The sequence below is a fragment of the Trichechus manatus genome, unplaced genomic scaffold (genome assembly GCF_000243295.1).
Source record: "Trichechus manatus latirostris isolate Lorelei unplaced genomic scaffold, TriManLat1.0 scaffold00030, whole genome shotgun sequence".
NCBI lineage: Eukaryota > Metazoa > Chordata > Mammalia > Sirenia > Trichechidae > Trichechus > Trichechus manatus.
The window spans coordinates 9919143-9940137 of NW_004443966.1; the positions used below are offsets into that span (position 1 = coordinate 9919143).

A 20995-nucleotide genomic window follows, 5' to 3' on the forward strand; every position below is an offset into this window, starting at 1 on the left:
TAAAGCAGCACTAGATGACTAAGACACCATGGTTAGAGGCCAACTTGCACCTGCCTTGAGTTTGGAATGTCTCAGTTCCCATCTTCTGTCACCTGCACAATCTTCTCTTCACTGATACTACAGCAAGAAGAGAACAACAGAATGGAGTATACAATCCATTCTATTGTTAGGAAGATGTTACATGATTCTGAAAGTTTCTTTTCTAGTTTTTGCTGGTAAAAAGTATTGCTAGATACAATGTTGTAATGATATGATCCCAGGCCTAATGGAAACTTGATAAGCACACAAGAATAAAACCACTTTGAAAGAAAGACAAGAAGAGTTCTTTCTACTAACTACAAAGCAAGTCAAAATCAGAATTATCAAAATTATCCTAGATCCATGAAAGGAAATAAAACACAACACCCTACTACTCTGAAAATATATATGGGCTACAAATTTATCCTTTTAGAATGAATTTTTCCATTCCCATGTAACTTTAAAAATCATATAATACAAACCTAGACATAAATGATTAAACAGATTTTCAGTTTCAACTAACCAAAGTTTTTCTTCATCTTTATAAAAGTAAACAAATTTCTGACATTCTGAGAATGCATGAATTTATATGCATTAGAAACTGTCTCTCAGCATTTTGTGGATGTTTACGTCATAATCTATTTAATACAAGTACTGTGATGTTAGAACAAAGTCAATCCATTACATAAATGAATATTCACAAAACTAGCTGCTAAAGCAACTCTGTACTTGCTAGGAAGTCAAGCAGTGGGAAATTACACATCTTACTCCTATTCTCAGTAGCTTCTGCTGGCTTTGCTAACCTGAACATGAACACATCTCTAAATATAAAGAGGCTTTCATTATCCTAGTCAGGTCTTTAAATTCTAGGTTGCCAGCCTTCTATTAGTAAAAATAAATTCATTCTCAGCATCTCTAAACTTCATTCTGCACCCAGTGATCTCTGGCTGGTAGAGTGACGCTTCCCTGAGGCTCTCTATGGGAGATCAGAGGTTAACACTTTCCATCTCCTTTTGCAAGATCATAAGTAGCATAGGTAACAAACAATAATCATCTTACATTCCTACCCTCCTGTTTCCCCAAGGGCCAAAGTCTCTTACAATAGGTCTTCATAATAACTCACAGCTACAGCAGCTATGAAGACAAATAAAATACTTGAGCTTAAAGCCGACCTCTTCACATTCTCCAAGCTAATCTCCAACTTTATACATTTACAACGTCTTTCATTTTCTCTTCTGCCACTCACCTATGGAGGGTCATCAAAAAGTATATAGATACCCAATGTACCTTCTGCCCAACCTCAGCTCTTCAAACTGGCTGATTTTGTCTCTATTCATCATCTTACCCATCAAATCATACTTGAAACAGAAAATCCATTTCCATGGTTGGGAAATACAATTGCATAATTTCTCCCCTGGAGTTCTAACTCAGTTCTGATGGTGGGACCTCAAGGGAGAAATGCAAACGTAGTTTATCTCTCAAATAACCTCTCTAAACTTTGAGATAACTTCTCTTATCTTCGCAGACTAAGCCTGGGTATGGCTGAGCAAGGATTTACTCTCTTTTTTCAGGGATAGAGGCTGAATTAAATCAAAGCCTTACTCCCTTACTTCTCAAAGTGTGGTTCAAGGACTAGCAGCATCTGCATCACCTGAGGGTTTGTTGAAAATGCAGAACTTAGGGCTCTATCTCAGATCTATGTACTAAACATAACCTGTACTTTATTCACATCAGTCTGCAGATTTCCCTGCATCACAAAATCTCAGAGTTGGAAGTTTTTAAAGCCAACCTCTCCCACATAAGGACAGCTGAACCTTAAACAGCAATTAAAACTGATAATGACTATAGTCCCCTTCACAAATTCTTTAGTTCTCACAACAACAGGGCCTAGTTATGAGAAACTTCTCATGAAAATATAAATTGCTTGTCTTGAAACACACCAAAGCTCATCATAGCTATTGTTGTCATTGTTAGTAGAAGCCACTGACACAACCAAGCTCTTACCTAATCTGAGCTCTCCGAAGTTCCCACATCCTATCTTCTTGCCAACCCTGAAGTTGGGTCCCACCATAAGAACCCCAGAGGATGTCGATGAGCCAGACGGCCGGGAGCAGTGTGCACTCCTTTGTACCATGGGTTTACTTGTCCGTTGTCTTTCATCCTTTTCCCTACTAGGATGGTCCATGATCCTACACGACAGAGTCTCTGCAGAACGAGTCTCCTCAGTGTGTATACCTCTCTTCAGTACAAAAGTATGCCCAATGAACCGGAGTCAGAGGAAGGTAAGGAGTTCTTTTGGCACCATATTTGTTTCTAATGCATCTCCAGGAGATGGGAAACCATTGATTAATTCCTGTAGGCCATGTAGTCTGTAGGTCTCAGGCATAGGAGGATATTTTGTAACCTAGGTAAAAATCAAGAAAACATCTGGTTAAAAATTAAATTTTAAAACAAATTGAGAAAGTCACAATTAATTAGAATGGACCCTATTCAAAAATGAGCAAAGCAGACAGCCCCCTGAAATGGGTTTTGATTTTACATCCTCCAACAGTTTAGCCATCTGGACTAGCTACTCATCTGGTAACACAGGCTTAGCAGGCTGCAGGCCGTGGCAACTGCGGGAGTGCACAAGCCTTTTAATATAAAATGCTTTCTTCAAGTACTGTACCTATGATCATCAAAAAGTTAACTTGTTGGCTTTTTCATCACTGGCTAACAGAAAGATACGGTAGGGGTAAGCCAAGCTAAATTAACCAAGGACAATTTAATGAAAAGCTCTTCCTTTTAATTTGGCTAGAATCTTTCAGAAAGGAAGTTACTTCTTCCACCCCTCCCCCACGCCCACCACTTAAAAGAGGCACTGGCAGCAATCATGGATTCCCTCGGTGGCACAAACGGTTAAGCACTTGGCTACTAAATGAAAGGCTGGCAGTTCAAATCCACCCAAAGGTACCTCAAAAGAAAGCCCTAGCAATCTACTTCCAAAAGATGACAGCCATTGAAAACCCTGAAACACACAGGGTTGGCTGCCATGAGCTGGGATTGACTCAACAGCAATTGGTTTGGCTTTCCCGGGGGCAGCAACTGTACAATCCAAAAAGTTTCCAACTGACAGACTACTTCTAAGAGGATTTTCCAAAACCGTACTGATACTAAGAAGTCCTAGCCTAAGGCTGTGGAACACCCGACTTTTGCTTTAGTTTTCACTGTGGACAGAGTATGCAATAACAGAGTGTCTGAAGCCAAGCCTTTAGCAGAACCCTAAAACAAAAATAACACTGAACGACAAAAAAATTTACACATAAACCTCATCCTTCCTAGAATTACCCAGTGTCCCAATTCAGGACCAAGCTCAAAACAAAAGTTTACAGTGAGAAAATTTTGATGCTATTTAATAATGATGACAGTTTCTTCTCAAATCGTTTGATTATGGAGGTGAGAGTTTTTAATAAGAAAATATTCCATGATTACTTATTCACTAAACACATACTTATGTTTCACTTTCAGAAATATCTTCCATAAAGCTTTAAGAAGAATAGAATTAGAATAATTGCTTGGTTACTATCTAGACTGAAGGCTTCATAAGGACACCTTTAATTCCCTAGTACAGTGCCAGGCATAAAGCTGTGAAGCAAGTCGGTACATAATTCAAGAAAACAGTCTGTTGACTTCACTACACAAGCTAAAAGAAATTGCCTATTTTCATCTTTTCTGTTTGTTTTCTTTGCATTATTAATACTGTAAAATGATATTTGGCTTCTACAACAGTAATCAATAAAATACATTTCTCTGAATTCAGGAAAAAATACACTTAGATTTACAATGTATATTCTGTTAAGAAAGAAAAATTAGGGTAATGAAGAGAGTCAGCAATTACTGGATCCTACATGAATTCCTACTGGATTTTCTTGAAATTTATATTTCTGCTCACTCTCATTTTCTCTTATTTCCAACTGTATCCAATATTTTCTAATTAACTTTGTCTTTGATCTAAGTCTCTCAAACAATATTGAGGGAAAAAAGGAAATAAAATTTAAAATGTTTTACTTAAGACTGTTATGTTGCTGTTAGCTGCTGCCTAGTCAGTTCCAACTCATAGCAATCCTGTGTACAACAGAACAGAACACTGCCTGGTCCTGCGCCATCCTCACAGTCGTTGCTATGTTTAAGCCCATTGTTGCAGCCACTGTGTCAACCATCTTGTTTAGGGTCTTCCTCTCTTTCACTGACCCTCTATTATACCAAGCATGATATCCTTCTCCAAGGACTGGTCCTTCCTAACATGTCCAAAGTAAGTGAGACGAAGATTTGCCATCCTCGCTTAAGGAGCATTCGGCTGTACTTCTTCCAAGATAGATTTGTTCATCCTTCCGGCAGTTCATGGTATACTCAATATTCTTCGTCAATGCCATAATTAAAATTTATCAATTTTTCTTCTATCTTCTTTATTCATTGTCCAGCTTTTGCACGCACATGAGGTGACTGAAAATACCATGGCTTGGGTCAGGCACACCCTAGTCTTCAAGGTGACGTCTTTGCTCTTTAAAACTTTAAGAGGTCTTTTGCAGCAGATCTGACCAATGTAATAAGTCATCTGACTTCTTGACTGCTACTTTAATGGACGTTGATTGTGGATCCAAGCAACATGAAATCCTTGACAACTTCAATCTTTTCTCTGTTTATCAAGATGTTGCTTACTGGTCCGTGAGGATTTTTATTTTATGTTGAGGTGTAACCCTTACTGAAGGCTATAGTCTTTGATGTTCATCAGTAAGTGCTTCAAGTCCTCTTCCCTTTCAGCAAGCAAGGTTGTGTCATCTGCATAACACAGGCTGTTAACAGGGACTTCCTCCAATCCTCATGCTGTGTTCTTCTGTATGCAGTCCAGCTTCTCGGATTATCTGCTCAGCATACAGATCGAATAAGCATGATGAAAAGATACAACTCTGATGCACACCTTTCCTGATTTTAAACCATGCAGTAGTATCCCCTTGTTCTGTTCGAATGACTGCCTCTTGCTCTATGCACAAGGTCCACATGAGCACAATTAAGTGTGTTCTGGAGTTCCCATTCTTCGTAATGTTATCCATAATTTGTTGTGATCCACAAAGTCGAATGCCTTTGCATAGTCAATAAAACACAGGTGAAACATCTTTCTGGAATTCTCTGCTTTCAGCCAAAATCCATCTGACATCAGCAATGATATCCGTCATTCTATGTTCTCTTCTGAATCCAGCTTGAAGTTCTCGTAGTTCCCTGCTGATGTACTAGTGTAACCATTTTTAAATTATCTTCAGCAAAATTTTACTTGCGTGTGATATTAATGACATAATTAGAAAATTTTCACATTCTGTTGGATCACCTGTCTTTGCAATGGGCATGGATATGGATCTCTTCCAGTCAATTGGCCAGGGAGCTGTCTTCCAAATTTCTTGGCAGAGACGAGTGAGCACTTCCAGCGCTGCATCCGTTTGTTGAAACATCTTAATTGGTATTCCATCAATTCCTGAAGCCTTGTTTTTCACCAATGGCTTCAGTGCAGCTTAGACTTCTTCATTCAGGACCATCAGTTCTTGATCACATGCTACCTCCTGAAATGACTGAATGTCCACCAATTCTCTTTGATACAGAGACTCTGTGGATTCCTTCTATCTTTTTTTCTTACTGTGTATTAGGTGAAAGTTTACAGAGCAAATTAGATTCCCATTAGACAGTTTGTATACAAACTGTTTTATGGCCTTTTTTCATTCCCCACAATGTGTCAGCACCCTCCTCCTTTCTGCCCTGGGTTCCTCATTTCCTTTCGTCTGGATTTTCCACCCCTTCCTACCTTCTCATCTTTGCTTTTGGGCAAATGTTGTCCTTTTGATCTCATATAATTGATTGTTCTAAGGAACACATTCCTCTTGGGTGTTATTATTTTATAGGCCTGTCTATTGTGTGGCTGAAAGGTGGTCTCCAGGAATGGTTTCATTTCCAGGTCAGAAGCGTGTCTTAGGGCCATAGTCTCGGGAGTTCCTCCAGTCTCTGTCAGTAAATCTGGTCTTTTTTGTGAATTTGATGTTTTTTTTTTTCCTCCTGCTCTGTCTGGGACCCTTTGCTGTGATCCCAGTCAGAGCGTTAGGTAGTGGTAGCCAGGCACCATCTAGTTCTTCTGGTCTCAGGGTCATGTAGGCTGCAGTTCATGTGGTCCATTAGCCCTTTGGATTAATTGCTCCCTTGAGTCTTTGGTTTTCTTCACTCTTCTGTGCTCTGGATGGGAAGAGACCAATAGTTGTATCTTAGATGGCTACTCACAAGCTTTTAAGATCCCAGACACTACTCACCAGAGAAGGATGCAGAACACTGTCTTTATGAACTATGTTATGCCAATTGTAGGTGTCCTCCAAGTCTATGGTCCTTTGCCTTCGAGCCTAGGAACTTCATCTGTAAGGTGTTTAAGTCTAAGAGGTTTCTCTGTGTCGCTTGTATGTTCTATTGTCTCTGCTAATATATGAGAAGCACCTACAGTCATGTATGCAGAAATATCCACCACCAAACCCGTATCTGCCAGTAGGTGTGCTCCCTTACACTCTCCGACACCTCTTGGCATTATCTATCTTCCTATGTATCCATTCATAAATTATGATTAATACCATTGTCACAGGATTGTCTATGCTATAGTATTTACCGTTGATGCCCTTTATTCTTGCATTCCTCTCAGTGTCCTCTCTTGCCTTGGTCATGTTGTGCTGACTTCTCCCATGCTGTGTATTGCCTTTCCCTTCACCAATAGTAACATGTGTCTTCTATTTGGTAATTGTCCTCCCTTCCCCCTCCTATTGCTGGTAACCACTAAAGAATTTTTTTTCTTTTTTTTTTTTTTCCTGCATGTAAACCTTTTGCTGTTACTTTATAATAGTAGTCTCATACAGTATTTGTCCTTTTGTGATGGAGTTATTTCACTCAGCATAATGCCCTCCAAATTCATCCATGTTGTGAGATGTTTCATGGATTCATTATTGTTTATCGTTGCATAATATTCCATTGTATGTATGTATCACAGTCTGTTAATCCATTCATCTATTGATGGGAACTTAGGTTGTTTCCATTTTCTTGCTATTGTCAATAAGGCTGCAATGAACGTGGGTGTTCATATGTCTATTCAGATCATGGCTCTTATTTCTTTACGGCAAATACCTCGGAGCGGGATTGCTGGATCATATGGTATTTCTGTTTCTAGCTTCTTGGGGAAGCGCCATACTGTTTTCCATAGTGGTTGTACCATTTTACATTCCCAACAGCAGTGTATAAGATTTCCCATCTCCCCACAACCTCACCAACGTTTGTTATTTTCTGTTTTTTTTTGATTAGTGCCAGTAATGTCAGTATGAGATGGTATCTCTTTGTAGTTTTGATTTGCATCTCTCTAATTGCTAATGATCACAAGCATTTCTTCATATGTATTTTAGCTGCCCCAATGTCTTCTTTGGTGAAGCGTCTGTTCGTATCCTTTCCTCATTTCTTACATCTTCTTTTGATGTTTCCTGTGTCTTCCAATTTTGCCCATACAATCCTTCAATACTGCAATTCGAGGCTTGAATATTTTGCTCAGTTCTTTCAGCTGGAGATATGCCAAGCATGTTCTTCCCTTTTGGTTTTCTAATTAGTAGGAGTGTGCCTATGTGTGAGAAACTGTCACCTATACTTTCTTCCCTTATACTACAAATTATTTTAAGGACAGGAACAGTATGTGTCTTAGCCTATCCAGATAATTTGAGAGCACTGACCTCCCAAATTTTCATAAATTGTCACTAGTATAACAGTCTCATTTAAAAGATCTGGAAAGCTGTACTACCTTGCCTATTTCTCTTCCCATTTTTCATTTGTGTTCATTCCATTTTTCTAACAGATGGAGGTTATTTTTATAATGCGTGTCACTGGCTTTCTCCAACGCACTTAGATTCATGTAACAATGAGTGGAGTAATCACACAGTCCTCATTATCTATACATACTTGCATGTATGTATCAGGAGAACACACAGTATTTGCCAGGTTAGAAACCTTCAGAAAGCCAAAAATCTTGTTCAGATGGGAAAGGCATGTTCATAACATCTGCTTACAGAACAGAAAAATCACTTTACCTCCCACAAACAAGGAAAAACACAAACTTAAGGTGTCAATTTTCTAATCTATGCCTGGGACATTAGCATTATCTATAATTATCAAAGATGAATAGCATTCAATATTAATTTATGTGGCGCCTCTCATTCAAGAAATAAAACTGAATGATATAAAAAGTTTTTTTTATAAAAGTGTAAAAATCGACTCAGTAGCAACAGGTTTGGTTTTTTTTGGTTTTATCATCACTTTTAACACATCACCACTGCTTGATACTGGAGTATGTGGGTAGTACAAAAAGATTAACAAGCTCAGCTACTAACTGAAAGGTTGGAAGTTTGAGTCCACCCAGAGGCACCTCAGAAGAAAGGCCTGGTGATCTACTTTCCGAAAAATCAGCAGTAGAAAACCCTTGTGGAGCACCGTTCTACTCTGACACATATTAGCTCACCATGAGTTAGAATCAACTCGATGGCAACTGGTTTTGGGCTTAAAACTATTTCCTGGTTCCTAATTACAAACTCTTTGCTTGTCATTTGAGGTTCTTCTATATCAGCTTTCTATTTACACTCAGGTAGTAAAAAACTACTATATGAACACAAGAAGCAACTAAGTCTTAGTTCTCATACCTAGAATGGCCTCCTAACCCTTCCATCTGCATTTAAGGCTTCATATCCTATGTCCTTTGTGAAACCTTTTAGAACCAATTTATCATGAACACTTGGAACACCAGTGTCTACACCACTCATCTGTCTCTGACCATGTACCATACTGTACTGACATGTACTCTAATATCCAATATGATTATAAGTCTTTGAGGTTACGGATCTTGTCATATCTTATTTAGTTTTCTTGCACATACCTAAAGAAAACACCCCTGCTGTCTAGTCAATTAGGACTCATAATGACCCTATAGGATAGGACAGAACTGCCCCATGGGGTTTCCAAGGCTGTAAATCTTTATGGAAGCAGACTGCCACATCTTTCTTCCACAGAGTGGCTCGTGGTGCACATAGTTGGTATTTAAAAAACACTGAGTAATATTTACGATAGTCTGGCTTAATGATGGAAAACAGATTCCCAGTGACATAACCCAATATTTATACAAGGTAATAAATTAAGCAGAACCCTAATTAACATCAAGAACTCCTAGAATTCATCAAGCAAGAAACTAGTTATTAATTCATTTACATTCATTAGTGTTAAGATATAGATTAGTAAGGATATCCATTTCACAGGGATATTGAATGGCTTATTTACATTTATTAGCAGATAATATGCAAAAAAGTTAGCTGAAGAGTCAGGTCAAAGAAAATATCCAAAGTAAACATTAAGTTGTACCTCAGCCTTTGAAAAAAAAAAAAAAGGCTGCCAAGGATATAAAAAACAGACAACCCATATATCATTTCTACTCTTTTTCTTTCAGTAAATATGGGGAAAGGAAGTAAACTACATAAATGCAGTAAATAGATGTTTATTTTGCTGATAAAAAATATCTGGCAATGACTTGTAACTTATTTATTAAACATGTTACATGCTATAATGAATATACATTTGAATTTTTAAAGTCATACCAGGCAAACTGCTTAAGAAGCCTCAATTCTAGTAATTTCTATCAATTTAGGCATGCCTGAATTAGAAGATATTTTAAAAAGTACGACTTCACAATTTTCTTAGAATCTTAAAATTTTAAGAAAATCCACATTTTCTTAAAAAAGTTATATTTTTTTCTAGAACTGGTTTTATTTTTCCCAGAAGACAGCATTCTATCAATGAAACCCCATTTAACTGCTACTTTCTTCCTTGCTTACTTTTTCCTTTTTTGCAACCATCACTACTATTTTCCAAACTTTTTAATCACTCTAAACACCCCTAGGCTTGTTGGGGTGAGATGAGATCTCATTGTAGTTTTGATCTGCATTTCTCTAATGGCTAATGATCATGAGCATTTCTTCATGTGTCTGTTAGCTTCCTGAATATCTTCTTCGGCGAAGTGTCTGTTCATATCCTTTGCCCATTTTTTGAGTTTCTTTTTGTTGTTGAGGTTTTGCAGTATCTCGTAGATTTGAGAGATTAGATGTTGACCGGATTTGTCGTAGCCAAATTTTTTTTCCCAGTCTGTAGGTTGTCTTTTGACTCTTATGGTGAAGTCTTTTGATGAGCATAAGTGTTTGATTTTTAGGAGCTCCCAGCTATCTGGTCTCTCTTCTGGTGCTTGAGCATTGTTACTTATGGTTCATATTGTGTTTATGCCATGTATTAGGGCTTCTAGCATTGTCCCTATTTTTTCTTCCATGATCTTTATCGTATTTGATTTTATACTTAAGTCTTTGATCCATTTTGAGTTAGTTGTTGTGCACGGTGTAAGGTATGGGTCTTGTTTTAGTTTTTTGCAGATGGATATCCAGCTATGCCAGCACAATTTGTGAAAGAGATGGTCTTTTCCCCAGTTAATGGACTTTGGGACTTTGTCAAATATTAGCTGCTCATAGGAGGATGAATTTATGTCTGGATTCTCAATTCTGTTCCACTGGTCTATGTATCTGTTGTTGTACTAGTACCAGGCTGTTCTGACTACCGTGATGGTATTATAGGTTCTAAAATCAGGTAGTGTGAGGCTCCCACTTTGTTCCAATTCACCTGTTGATGGAAACTTGGTTTGTTTCCACCTTTTGGTTATTGAGAATAATGCTGCTACGAACACTGGTGTACGATTATCTGTCTGAGTCCTTGTTTTCAATTGTTCTGAGTATATGCCTAGCAGTGGAATTGCTGGATCATAAGGTAATTCTATGTTAACTCTGTGAGGGACCATCAATCTATTTTCTTCAGCAGCTGCATCATTTTACATTGCCACCAGCAATGAATGAGTGTTCCAATTTCTCCACATCCTCTCCAACACTTTTCTTTTTTTTTTAAATAATAGTCATCCTAATGTGTATGAAGTGCTATCTCATGTGGTTTTGATTGCATGTCCCTAATGATTAATGATGTTGACCATCTTTTCATGTGCTTATTGACCATTTGTACATCTTCTTTGGTGAAAAGTCTATTCCAGTCTTTCGTCTATATTTTTAACTGTGTTGTCTTTTTGTCGTTGAATTGTAGGAGTTCTTCATGATGTAAACATGGCTTTCTTGACTGGGAAATTACAAGAGCTCTCTAACAGAGTAAAAAATTATTGCTAATAGCAAAAACAACAAATCTAATTCACCAATTATGGGTGGAGACTGATGTCAAATCTTCCCGGTTTACTTTAGAGCGGTCTGGTCAATGAAAAGTTTTCCTTCAAAGCCAGCTGTCTTATAGCACTCTAGCAAATGGAAATGGGAGACATTTGTATTTCTAGTAACTACAATCTAGTAACTACAATCCTGATGTAACATATAAAAGAAATAGTATGCTGGGTTAAAATCAGGAGCTCATCTGGCCCAAGGTCATTCTCTATACATGAACTAATCGATGCTTTGTGAGAGAGACTGGTATTCTATCATGAACGAATATTCACTTCAGTGAATATACTGCTTTATGTAATAGCATTGAGAAGTTGCATGAAGTTAAAAAAAAATTGTCATATTATAAAAGCACCAGAGAAAATATTTAAAGAATTATAGCTATGAATCTGACTGGGAAGTAGCAAATAAATCACTGATTTGCCATTTGTATGTTTCAGATATTCTGCCTTTGTCAAAAATGAGGCCCATAAATATTTAAATTTTAAAGTCAAAATAAGTTGAGCCTTTGCTGATAGTGAAGACAGACTGTCAGGCTTCTAAATCTCTCTCTTCCAATGTAACTTATGATGACACTGTTTACAGAACAGGACTGCTAGGTCACATAGTAAGTGTATGTTTAACTTTGTAGGAACTCCACAGTGGCCCAGGCACTTTCTCGTCTACCATCCCTTCACCTACCACATGTTGGCTCTGGGCCGCACGCTTGCTGACGCTTGGTCACAAGTCTCAGCTTCAGGTATCTCATCCCACACCAGTGTCCAAAACAGAAAAGAAAAGGCAAGAGCAAAAGTCCTTCTCCTCACGTGTTTCTGTTTTTTGGTCAAGAAAGAAAATTCTTCCCAGAAGTCCCCAGCAAACTTCCCCTTATATTGGCATGCCAACAAACAGCGTTTGCAACAATATCTGTCATTCCCACTGCTTCCTCGGAGAATGAGATCAAAGCCTAACCTGATGTTTAGAAAACGGGATAAATTTCAAGAGCAGTATCACACCCAAGGTAGGTATTCAGTAAACATTCAGCAAAAATGGTATGTGTGTGTGTCTGTGTATAAAACTATCAAACAATGTTAAGTACAAATAAAAGACTAATAACTAATTTTAGCTTTAAAAAATGCAAAATAAGAACCACACTTTACAAAACACTGGCTAGACAATAGGTAAGTGGTAACTTTGGTGAATGGTGAGACAGTACACAATACTGGGGAAGTCAGCACAACTTGTACAAGGACAGGTCACGGAAGTTCCACAGACACATCCAAGCTCCCTGAGGGACCAAATTACTGGGCTGAGGGCTGGGGATCATGGTCTTGAGGGACATCTAGCTCAATCGGCATAACTGTTTATAAAGAAATGTGCTATATACTACTTTGGTAAATAGCCTCTGGGGTCTTAAGAGCCTGTGAGCAGCCATCTAAGATACTCCACTTGTCCCACCCCACCTAGAGAAGAGAGAATGAAGAAAACCAAAGACACAAGGGAAAGATTAGTTCAAAGGACTGATGGAACACAACTACCACAGCCTCCACCAGACCAAGTCTAACACAACTAGATGGTGCCTGTCTACCACCACCGACTGCTCTAACAGGGATCACAGTAGAGGGTCCTGGACAGAGCTGGAGAAAAATGTAGAACAAAATTCTAGCTCACCAAAAAAGACCAGACTTACTGGTCTGACAGAGACTGGAGAAACCCTGAGAGTATGGCCCCCAGACACCCTTTTAAGTCAGTACTGAAGTCACTCCTGAGGTTCACCCTTCAGCCAGAGATTAGACAGGCCCATAAAACAAACAATCATAATCGTAGCTCTACCGTGTATACAAGACTAAATGGGCACACCAGCCCAGGGGCAAGAACGAGAAGGCAGGAGGGGACAGGAAGGCTGGTAATGGGGAACCCAAGGTCGAGAAGGGAAGAGTATTGACATGTCACAGGGTTGGCAACTAACGTCACAAAACAGTATGTGTATTGTTTAATGAGAAACTAATTTGTTCTGTAAACCTTCATCTAGAGCACAATAAAAAAATTAAAAAAAAAGGAGAACTGCACTTTAATTAACCTAAGAAGTTATCGAAATTGATTTATTTTAGCCAAAACACACTGTGTGAGTGCTACTGTTAAAGGGAAGATAGTGTTTACAGGTTCTGGTACTATGACAGTTTCTGCTTTCCACAGATTCCAATTATTAATGCCACCCCTCCCCCATTCTCACCATTCCATTCTCCCACTGCTCATCAGTCTATTCTCCTCTGACAATTTTCAGCTCTTCAGTACCTCACATTCTTGATACCTCCCCACTTAGAAAAAAATATTACCATAAAAAAAAAACATGCTAGGCCATATGAGTGTGGCATAATCAAAGTACCTTCTAGTCACCATTTTTCTGTCACTACAGGATTAGTCCCTGGAGAAGGACATCATGCTTGGTAAAGTACAGCATCAGTGAAAAAGAAGAAGACCCTCAATGAGATGGACTGACACAGTGGCTGCAACAATGGGCTTAAGCATAACAATGACTGTGAGGATGGTGCAGGACTGGGCAGTGTTTCGTTTTGTTGTACAGGGGGTCTCTATGAGTCGGAACTGACTCAATGGCACCTAACAACAACAAACAACTAACTCAGCAAAGAACTGTAACTGTAATCTACTTGTTAGGAATTAAAAACTAGTCTCATCAACTAGACAAAAGCCCTAGATGAAAACAACTTTCCATTTTGTGACTCTGTAAGAACTTAGCTTCCTTGTTGTTGTTAGTTGCCATAAAATCAGCCCCCAACTGATTGTGACCCCATACACAATGGAACAAAAGGTTACCTGGTCCTGTGCCATCCTCATGATCAGTTGGGGATCAAACTGTTGTGATCCATGTCTTCAACTGGATGATTTTTTCTCAGACCTTTCTTCCTAGTCTGTCTTAGTCTGGAAACTCCAATGAAACCTGTTCAGCATCATAGCAACATGAAAGCCTCCACTGACAGGTGGGCAGTGGCTGCGCATGAGATACATTGGCAGGGAATCACACCTGGGTCTTCCACATGGAAGGCAAGATTTCTACCACTGAATTACCACTGCCCCCATATTGGCTTCCTAAGGAATTACTATTATGAGGATAATTATGACTATAACAGCTTTTGGATTTCTGATTTTTGAAAACATCTCTTTAATTCACAAACAATGATCAAGGTGGTCTGAAACCATATAAACTGGTTCTATAACATGTAGCTATTATTATTCAAATTCAAGAACGAGAATTCCATTGGATATATCCCATAAGCCAAATTAAAAATTATAGTATTCTCCTTGCCAATTTATAAAATCAAGAAATTAAACAAATGGAAAAATTCAACCACAAAATTGTATTTAAACAATTAATATTATGAACTAAAAAAAAAAACTATTGCCCTCAAGTTGATTCTCACAGCAACCCTATAGGACAGAATAGAACTGCCCCATAGAGTTTCCAAGGAGCAGCTGCTGGATTTGAACTGCTGACCTTTTTGGTTAGCCGTCAAGCTCTTAATCACTGAACCGCCAGGGCTCTAAACGACTGCCAAAACTTGCTCTTTTTAAATAGAATCGATTTTGAATAACCGTAAAGATTGCAGGTATGTCCAACATTACCCAAGTAAGACATTTGAATTAATTTTTTTAAAGCTATTCTATCACTTCACACTGCTAGGATGGCTATTATCAGAAAAAAGTTACAGTAACAAGCGTTGGTAAGGATGCGAAGAAACTGGACCCCTCCTACGTTGCTGGTGGGATTATAAAATGGTACAGCTGCTAAAGAAAACAGTTTGATGGTTCCTCAAGAAGTTAAACATAGAACTGCCATATGACCCAGCACTTCTACTCCTAGGCATATACCCCAAAAGACTTGAAAGCAAGGACTCAAACAGATCCTTTTACACCAATGTTCATGCAGCACTATTCATAATAGCCAAAAGGTAGAAACAATTCAAGTGTCCATCAACAGATGAATGGATAAACAAAATGTGGTCTATTCATATCCACCAAAAAAACCAAACCCACTGCCACTGAATAGATTCCAACTCACAGCGACCCTATAGGATAGAGCAGAACTGCCCCATAGGGTTTCCAAAGCTGTAAATCTTTACTGAAGCAAACTGCCACATCTTTCTCCAGCGAAGTGGCTGGTGGGTTTGAACTGCCAGCCTTTTGGTGAGCAGTCAAGTGCTTTAACCACTGTGCCACCAAGGCTCCTTGCATATTCCTACAATAGGATATTATTCACCCATAAAGAGAAATGAAGTTCTGATACATGCTACAACATAGATAAACCATGAAAACATGCTAAGGGAAATAAATCAGGCACAAAATGACAAATACTGTATGACCCCACTTACAGGAAATATCTAGAAAAGGCAATGCACAGAGACCAAAGTTCACTGGGGGCTACCAAGGGGCTGGGGATGGGAGGGAGGGAATGGGGAGTTATTGCTTACGAGGCACTGAGTGTCTATTGGGGTGATAAAAACTTTTTAGAAATAGACGGTGGAGATGGCTGCACAACATGATGAATGTAATTCATGTTACTGAACTGTACACTTAAAATGGTTAAAATGGAAATTTTTTGTTGTCTATATTTTACCAAAATAAAATAAAAAATATATATATTCTGAAAATTTCATCTGTAAACACCATGAACAACAGACAGAGCTTTGTTATCTCTAAATAACTACTCAACCTCTCTATCTTAACATAATCATTCGCAGAATACCTGTTCTTATCAGGGTGAACTGAGAGTCGTAAGAGATAATGGATGTCAAAGTACTTTGAGTGGTATTAAGCAGAAAACAAATGTAAAGTATTATTAAATATAATGTAGTACTGGATCAAACAATTTTCAAAGGTAGAATTTAAATTCACTGGGAAGAACATACCAAATTTCAATTTTTAAAAAGTCCTTTATTTTCTTAGCTGCAAAACGGATAAAATAGAAAAGAGGCAGCCTCTTTCCTTCCATTGGTTTCCACTGTGAGTAAGATTCTCTAACTGGGTTTCCCTTACATATTCCTTCTACAGGCTGGCCCTTTGGAGTATGCTGTTATCTACTGCTATGAAGAATCAAAAGGAAGAAGGTAATTGGAATCCAGTCAGAGGTGTTGAGTCATGCACAGGTAAGGCAGATTCCTAAGGAAGGCAGCCAGCAGCCCTAATTACAATGACCCAAGTTAAACCATTGGTCTACCTCTAAAGGCATTAATATGTATGAGATGTGACCTGTTAGGAGGAATATAGCAATAGTCCATGGAATTATTTATGGCAAAGGGTTCCCCAGTATTCATCTGTATTCATTTAATCATTTAACAAACATTTATTGATCATGGTATGTGCTATGTGCAAAGGTGAATAGGGCAAAGAACTCACAGGAACCTCACTAGCAGGTAGGTTTACTGGAACAAGGGTCCTGGAATTCAGGACAGGGCTCTATTCCAAAAGAGATCCAGAAACCTCATCATGCTTTACCACCATCAAATCTACCAACCCAGCTAGACCAGTACCAGTACCCACAAAGTATGCCTGAGGCCTGCCCTTAAAATTTATGGGATTCAGGGCAAGAATACAAGTGGAAGCCCATATACCATATGTGTAAATAGCAAAAAGTTATAAATTAAGCCAACAAACTGTTAAATCTGTTCTGTCCTACCTTGACAAATACTTTTTTATAAGTACCTAGAAAGCCAGGTTCAAATTTAGAAGTCTCAAATTACCTGGAGTTCCAAGCCAAAATACGGTACAGATAAAGCCAGTCTCCTGCCTGTCTCCTCCTCTTCCCCTCCCACATTCTGTCTTGCATCACCACTCAGCCTGGAGGACATGCAGGCAATATTCCAGGCCCTAGAAATGGGCCTAGGGCTCTGTGGGCAGGAAATTCCAGATTCCAGATACCCAGAGCAGATCCAGAAGTGGGGACACAGTCAGAGAAGGCTAAAGTGGGCCCCCCCTAAGTCCAGGTGCCAGAGCAGGGACCTCACTTGCCTGGGTATAAAGGTGTTATTGTTCTACTTGTTCTATTAAAATACATAAACTGTCCAGGCTCCTAGCTAAGTCCTCTCTTCCACCTGTGCACTAAATCCTTTCAAACTTTGTCTTCTCTACTGGTTCACTTCTTTCAGCATAAAAATAACCTGTTTACTCTCAATTGTTAACAAACGTTCAACTCTCACAACCCCCTTCAGCTACTGTACCATTTCTCTGCTCTCCTTTAGAGCCAAACTACTCTAAAAGCTATCTGTACACTTACTTCATTTCTGTTCTCTCTCCGCCTGTTCTTCCTTGAACTCACTTCATTCAAACTTTTGCCCTGATACCCTGAAACTTTTCTCAAAGTCACCAATGACCTCTGTGTTGGCGAATCCAACAGTCATTCTCAGTCCTGGCTTTATCTGACCTCAACAGTATTTGATGGAGTTGCTCCCTCCATTCTTAAAATACTTTGCTCATCTGGCCTCAGAGCCACACTCTCTCTCTCGGTTTTCCTCAGCTTCTCAGGCTGATCCTTCTCTGTCTCCTTTGCTAGTCCTCTTTACCTCCCTAACTCTAAATGCTGGAGGGCCAAGGGCTTAATCCTCATAACTCTTTTCTATTTAAGCTCAAACCCATGGCTGTAAGTACCATCTATATACCAGAAACTCTAAAATTTTAATCTCTAGCCTCAATCTCTCTCGTAAACTTTGGATTTGTAATATACTACTCTGAACTCATCAATTCCACTAGGCTATCTACCAGCAATCTCAAATGCACTAGAAAACCACACCCTTGATTTTCCCCTCCAGCCTGGTCACCCACAATCTTTCCCATCTTGGCAAATAGCAACTCCCGCTCATCCCTACTTTTTAATCTCCTTTTCCCTGATTTCTAACCCCTCCTCCAGAAACGTTTATGTTCCCTGAAAGCAGGGATTCTGCCTCTTTTATTGCGTATCCTCAGTGCCAAGAACAGTGTCTTTCTGTATATACTAGATATTCAATAAATATTTGGCGAAAAATAATGAATCAGAATTGGATGACCAAAGAACACCAAAAAAGACAAGTGGGTTGAAAACAATAAACAATTCAGTTTATATTTTCACCAAAAGTACAAAGCACAGCAAATTCGAGGATGAAAAGGAAGAAAATCCCAGAGAACTCAGTTCAAAGATAGCAAAACTGAACATTAAGGAAAAAATTATTTTAAAATGAGAACAACATAAGTAGCTCATCAATTGCTTACATAATAATACAGATAGTTATATATTCCTAATTACATTAAACCCTAAAATGAAGTTAACATTTTATTTTAAAACAATCCTTCAAAGATATGCACATAAAATAAGAGGATACTCTTGTCAACTATCGAATTACAAACTTTTTAAAAAGGATAATATACTCAACGCTAGTGATAGTATGCTAAAACAGGAATTTATATACTGCTTATAGGAGTCTTTTTCAACAGCTGTGACTTTTCGAAGTAAATCACCGGGTCTTTCTTCCAAGGTGCCAATCTTTCAGTCAGAAGCCTAGCACTTAACCGTTTGCACTACCTAGGGACAGCCACTGAAAAGTCTATGAACTGCAACCGGCTTGATTTGTTTGATGTAAACGGTACAGTTTCTAGACACCGCATATTGTACTAAGCACCCATATCATATGTTCATTGACATGCTGATGAATATTAATTTGCATCTACAGCTATTACCACTCTCCTGAGGTTCAGATCTACATAAGGAGTACACTTAATTTTTTTTACCTAGACAGCCTACAGACACATCAAATTCAACAGTCCTAAATGAAGTCATCTTCTCCTCTTAGCTCCCACGTCTCCCAGCCCAACCCCTAATATAACCTAAAACTTCCTTTCTTCTCTAGGGTTATCTCAGTAAACAATATCGCTAACTGTCTATCCAGTGACCCAAACCACAGAGTAAGTGTCCATTCTAGCTCTTAACACTCAAGTCTATAGACTTCTCTCCATCTTCATGGCAAAGGAACCATTATCCCACTTGGATGGTAACAGAATCTCTTAACTGGTTTCCCTGCTTCCAGGTGTCTCCCCTCAACTCCCTTACCACTACACACCAATTCATGCACCACTATAGCCAAAGGGAACTTTCTAAAATACAAGTCTGATTATTTCACCTTCCAACTCAAAGGCCTCTAAATGGTTTCCTACTGCAATTAGGAAAAAATGTAAAATTCTTTACAGGGTTTAAGGTCCTGTATGATCTGGCACCTGCTTACCTCTCCAGTTTCATTTTTGTTCAATCTTCACCTTACACTACATGTTCCCGAAGGCTCAACTTACTTCAGTTCCTCCAAAGGGCCCTCTGCATGGATTCCTCTTTTATCTCTGCTCTTCATTACGTTAATTAACGCTTGTCTTTCACTTTTACCATAAATGTCTTTTTCTCTGGAAAACTTTTCCTGATTCCTCAATTCTGGGTTACATGCCCCTCTTATGTACTCCTTTAGCACTCCATCAAGGCACTAATCACAGTGCATTGTAGTTGCTTATTCACGTGTATAATCAACTCTACGAAGCTTGTTTATTCACTTGTATATTCAACAGCTCCGTGAAGGTAAGAACTGTTGCTCACTCACCATTTTATTCACAGGGTCCAGTATAATATGTTCTCAAATATCCAGTGAATAAATGAATACATAAATGAACGAATGAGATCTCTATCTTGTTTTTCAACCAGTAAACAGATTTAACAAAGTTGAAAAACCCAAACCACAGAGATCATAATTTTTGCCATCATTCTGAGAAGGAAAAACGTCATAATCGCAAGTACTATAACAATTCCATCGGCCATACTATTTGCAATGTGTTCCACTGCACAAAAAGCACCGGTCATTAGAAAAGTCCGACCCAATTCTTTGCCATCTTTAGGTGGCATAAGAGGACATCATAAGATGAAAACCAAAGACCAAAGAAACTAGCTTTGTTTTAAACCTAATTCTGAGTATTCTCATCTGGGAGCTTCTCTGGTATTCTCAATATTTAGCTTCCATGAATTCTTCAAGGCCATGCAGAAACCGCCTATTTAACAAAGGCACAAAATTGGTGAGGTAAAATACTGAGGCTAGAAATTTGCATTTTTCAGCCTTGCCACCAAACTTGCTCCTTCCATTTGATTTACCTTCTCCAATGGGAAAAGGGATATACTTGAAACTTACCACATCTTTTTTACTAGAAGAAAAAAAAAAGATTTAAAGAACTGTGAAAAAAGAAAAGAAATGTAACATATGCTTTCTTAAATATTATTTCTACATAAATGAACCTTAAGGGATTATAACAATTACTGAAGGAATTTGCATAATTAAAAGCACCTGTATTGATTCAAGGAGCCCCTGAGAGTTGCAAACGGTTAACCTGATGGGAGGTCGGAGGTTCGAGTCTACCCAAAGGCACCTTGGAAGAAAGGCCTGGCATCTACTTCTGAAAAATTAGTCATTGAAAATCCTATGGAGCACAGTTCTACTCTGACACACGTGAGGCTGACTTGATGGCAAATGGAGTGGCGGTGAATAGTTATTTAAAGTGGGGTTCTTAACTCAATCAACAAATATTCAGTGACTGCCTACTATGTACCTAAAACTGGGCTAGTCACTGGGGATATAACAGTGAACTCAACATAC

The 20995-nt window shown here is 38.6% G+C and overlaps 1 protein-coding gene across 1 annotated transcript in view; it reads right to left on the reverse strand.

The window, feature by feature from the left end:
• The window catches only part of CSNK1G1 (casein kinase 1 gamma 1), a 117301-nt gene that overhangs the window by 94056 nt on the left and 2250 nt on the right, over positions 1-20995 (reverse strand). Inside the window, exon 2 of the mRNA XM_023729714.1 lies at positions 2023-2422. Coding sequence (XP_023585482.1) covers positions 2023-2203 — 181 coding nt within the window. The 5' untranslated portion in view covers positions 2204-2422. The remainder of the gene's footprint in view (positions 1-2022; positions 2423-20995) is intronic.